This window comes from Solanum dulcamara, chromosome 12 (assembly GCF_947179165.1).
Source record: "Solanum dulcamara chromosome 12, daSolDulc1.2, whole genome shotgun sequence".
NCBI classification, from domain to species: Eukaryota; Viridiplantae; Streptophyta; class Magnoliopsida; order Solanales; family Solanaceae; genus Solanum; species Solanum dulcamara.
Window position 1 is genome coordinate 17,242,776 of NC_077248.1, and position 4,166 is coordinate 17,246,941.

The window sequence follows — 4,166 nt, forward strand, 5'->3', positions numbered from 1 at the left end:
GAACAAGAACATCCATATGATAAGTTAAAAGAAAAAAAAATATTTCTCCATTCTCCAGAATTCATCAAACTCTTCTAGTATAAAACTAGAATCACAGAAACTAAAAGACATTAAATATAGAAGAAAACTCAATATAACAAATATCCGAAGAAGGAATTTATGTTCATCTTTTTCTACCTTCTAAAAGTGAAGTTGAAAGCCAAATTATATAGGGCACAAAATTGGCCAGAAGGTAACCTTAAGGTAGAAAGATGACATCCCAATTATTAAGAAATATATATTAAAGTCTTAAAGGATATTGAATTGCCTGTAGTAAATTGCAAAAATTGAATGGTAATCAGAATAAGAATTTAAAGAGTTCTAGTTCAAAATTGTAAAGCTTAAAACTCCATATCCGTCTCTCACAACTTGTATTCGATTCATTTGGGACGAAACTCGATTCCTTCAATAATGAGTCCACATTTGTAAATATGTTTCTTCTCAAACAATCTTGCTTCAACAAGACCGTCACTGCCTTTCTTGCTATTAAAACATCCCAACTCTACTTTCATCCATCCGTCTCCTCTCATTTTTGGGATATCCCCACTTTCTTGAAATCTTGCAAGGTGCACAGTATTGGCCTGATTTTCAGTATCAATTTCACTCTCATAATTAACAAACCTAATACTTGATTTAGCAGAATCAAATCCATTGGACATATTTACCAACTTGAGCACCAAATAAGTAGCATATTCTGTCTTTGGTGATAACATTTCTGTGCCAATTGTTCCACGAATGTCCAATTGACGTACACTGGCAAGATATGCCACTTTAGAGAATCTGCAAAAGCATTACAAGAAACATTTGTAAGGAAAATTTATAAAAACAGTTAAGGAGATGTAGGGCTTTAGCTCTTTAGTAGGTGTACCGGATGCAAATTTTAAAAAGTAATTTAAAGATTGAGTTATACACATTATTATTTAATTGACTTGTTATAGAAGATTTTTATGTTTACAATCAAAACATTGACAGAAATCTACGCACCATCTGAGTTTGTACCGTATAAAGACCATTATTAGCGAGGGTAGTACATACATTCCTATTAAAGATGTCTCATTTCAAAGGTATGGACCACCTTTTCTAAACTGCAGATGAATATTTGCCATCGTCGTTGTATGCTAATTGCCCCTCATGAATCATATCATATATTATTATACTATACTATGTTAAAAGAGGAAAGCTTTTAACTTCAAAATTGGATTATTAGCCTTTAGTTTAAAATTACTAATTTAACATTTTTTCTAGAATAATGTATATACATTATATCATAAATAATAAAGGCAAAATTGAGCACATTTATTTTCTCTACAATTTTTGGACATTTACACTAGTTTTTGTTATTTTTGGTTTCTCATTTGGTGTTCAGTATCCGCACTAGATCCCGACTAATTCGGATTGAAGTCGTTTAGTCCTATTTGGTGGAAAGCATTTTCTACCAAAATTTTTTTCATATCCAGAGTTCGAACTAAAAACCTCTAGTTTAGAGAGGAGCAACCCCATCCGCTGGCACATTCTTTGATGGTGACATTAACTCTTAGTTGTTATATTAATCTAACGTTTCCGACCCCAATACATTATCTGTGTATATTTTCCAAGTTGAGCCATTATCAATTATGGAGCCATAATTAACAGTTAGTCTCTTCCACTACCCAATATGAATATGCATATATAATACATAATGTAATTTATGATATTTTTCTATCAAGACCAAATTGCCATAATGTCTGACTCGGGGCATAATTAAAATGAAGGTAATAATTATCCATAATTGTAGGCTAAACATAAATGAAGGTAATATCATCTTTCACATTCCAATATTTATTTGCTTGTCCTTAAGTTTCTACTGTTACAATAACATTTATGCATAGCTTTTAGGTTGCACTATATATAAGTAAGACATCAAAGGGTTTAATCATTTGATTATTTTCCTCTTTGTCCATAACAATCTACTCTTTTTGACTGCACTTTATATAAGTAAGACATCAAACGGTCTAATCATTTGATTCTTTTCCTTATTGTCCATCACAATCTACTCTTTTTGATTGTTATATTTTGGTCATCTTTAGCAAGAATGTCCAGGTTATTTATTTTTTCAATTAAAAAATCTTATTTCTACCAATTGCTACTATTTAGGTGCTTATATATCTATGGGCTAACTTGGAATATTTTATTTTATGTTTTCTATCAATTTCAAGGATCGGTGTTCGATCTCCAAGCTTTGGAGCACCAAGAATCAATGGCAAAATTCATAGAGAGGGAGAAGTCAGTGTAAAAAGTATAGGAAAGAAAGCAAACTTCTTTGTTGAATAAAACCTCTCAAAAGAAAACGTATACGTACACATGTATTTATATCACTATGACAGTTGTGTACAGTTGGTTTATAAGAAACTAATAACTAACTAAGCTAAGGACTTTTTTTTATAGATGTTGAGGTTGAGTAAGGAGGGAGGAGCTTGAAGAGCGAAGCAAGCCGCACTAGCCTAGAAATGTTTTTTAGCAGCAAGCTACGGTCTAACGACCCCCTAACCTAGGTTGGAGAAAAAACTCCAAAATCTAAAACGTTGGTTAGGGTTCCTCTCCTTTTAGGCGAGCTACTTCATTCCAAACCTTTCTCTAATAATAAATTAAGCTTTCAAGACGCTTCCCTTTAAAGGAGCGGGCACATTGAACTATAATTGTGAAACGATTAGAAAATCCAGCCAAAGAAGAAGATAGCCCTGTAGATTCATTCCCATGGTTCGATCCTTCCCAGTAAAATACGGCGTGTTTAAATTCTAATCGCTTTTACGTGAGAAAGAGGAACCACTCTCTAAGCCTAAGTATTCCTTAATGATCGATAACGTACAAGTACTGTGAGGGAAAGGTGACAAGAACCCTATTTAGGGAGTGCAATAGAGAAACTAAGATCCGATGCGAACAATCAGTCGAAGGAGCAGAGCTTAGACCCTTTACTTTATGTAAAGTTAACTCACTCTAACGTCGTTCTTTTACTTGATGGGTCAGCGAGGAATTGGGAACAGCGGCTTAAGACATTTGGTGTAGGCTATTTCCAAAGGTGGAATCTTCGACTGGCTTAGAGGGCATTTTGCACAATGACTAGTGTAATTCGCGCATCTGTCGGTAGAAGGTTATGATAAAGTAAGTAGCTCACAAAGAGAGGTTTACCTGGCTAGTACCAATAGATAGAGCTACTAGAAATATAAGCAAAAGCGATTAAGAGTGGTGAAAAAAAAACCATAAGAAGAGTCCAATAATGGTCGGTGTTTAAAGACCCTTAAGAAAGAGGCTTAAGTCATCGATTTCAATCCGATAACACTTTTTTTATTGGTATGTTGCCTCATATCCCACTTGGACATGATGCAAGTTTGATTTACACCAATGAGAGCTATGGTGAATAGGACAGCCAGTTGATCTGTGGTAACAACATAATGAAGGAAAATAAGGCCATCTTGGAGCTTATCTCAAACAAAATGACTGTCAAGTCTATATGTTTTTTTCTCTCATTAAAAATTAGATTCCTTATAATGTGTAGGAGAGATTAACTATCACAATGTACAGAAATAGCTTTAGAGAAAAGAATATCCAATTCTTGCAAAATTATGTCCACCTAGAGAAGCCCACCAATAGCTTTCCTTAATGACCTGTATTCTACCTATGGTGAAGATAAAGATATAGTCTCTTTTTAATGGACTTTCAGCTGATAGTTATCTTTCCCAAAAGTACAAGATAACCAGAGATAGACCTCCTTAAGTAAGGTCAAGCTGCCTAATATGAATCATAATAAGCGTGATCAAAGTAATCTAGTTGTGAAGACGTAAACATACCTAAGATTGGATCATTCTTGAGATATCTGAGCAAATGAAAAGCATCATGTAGGTGAGGCTCTCTGAGATCTGGCATGAACTGCCAAATTGTTGGACACTGTATGCTATATTGTCTAGTGTTGACAAGGAAGTTTAACTTACCTACTAGTTTTCTGTAGAATATGGGATCAGGAAAGGCAAGTCCTTCCTTGGCTTTTAACTTGACATTTGGATCAAGTGGGGCAGAGAAACTAGAGTACCTAAGGCAACCATATTCTTTGAGCGTACCTAAGACCAAATTTATTTGGGACACAATAGAACCTT

General features: G+C 34.3%; 1 protein-coding gene across 1 annotated transcript; it reads right to left on the reverse strand.

Annotated features, from left to right (window-relative positions):
• Positions 1–419: 419 nt before the first annotated feature.
• LOC129875650 (F-box protein PP2-B13-like) lies at positions 420–1,052 on the reverse strand. The gene is made up of 2 exons (XM_055950934.1): positions 1,039–1,052; positions 420–819 (listed from the first exon to the last, which is right to left on the reverse strand). Exons 1-2 carry the CDS (start codon positions 1,050–1,052, stop codon positions 420–422), a joined length of 414 nt encoding a protein of 137 aa, XP_055806909.1.
• Positions 1,053–4,166: the final 3,114 nt, after the last annotated feature.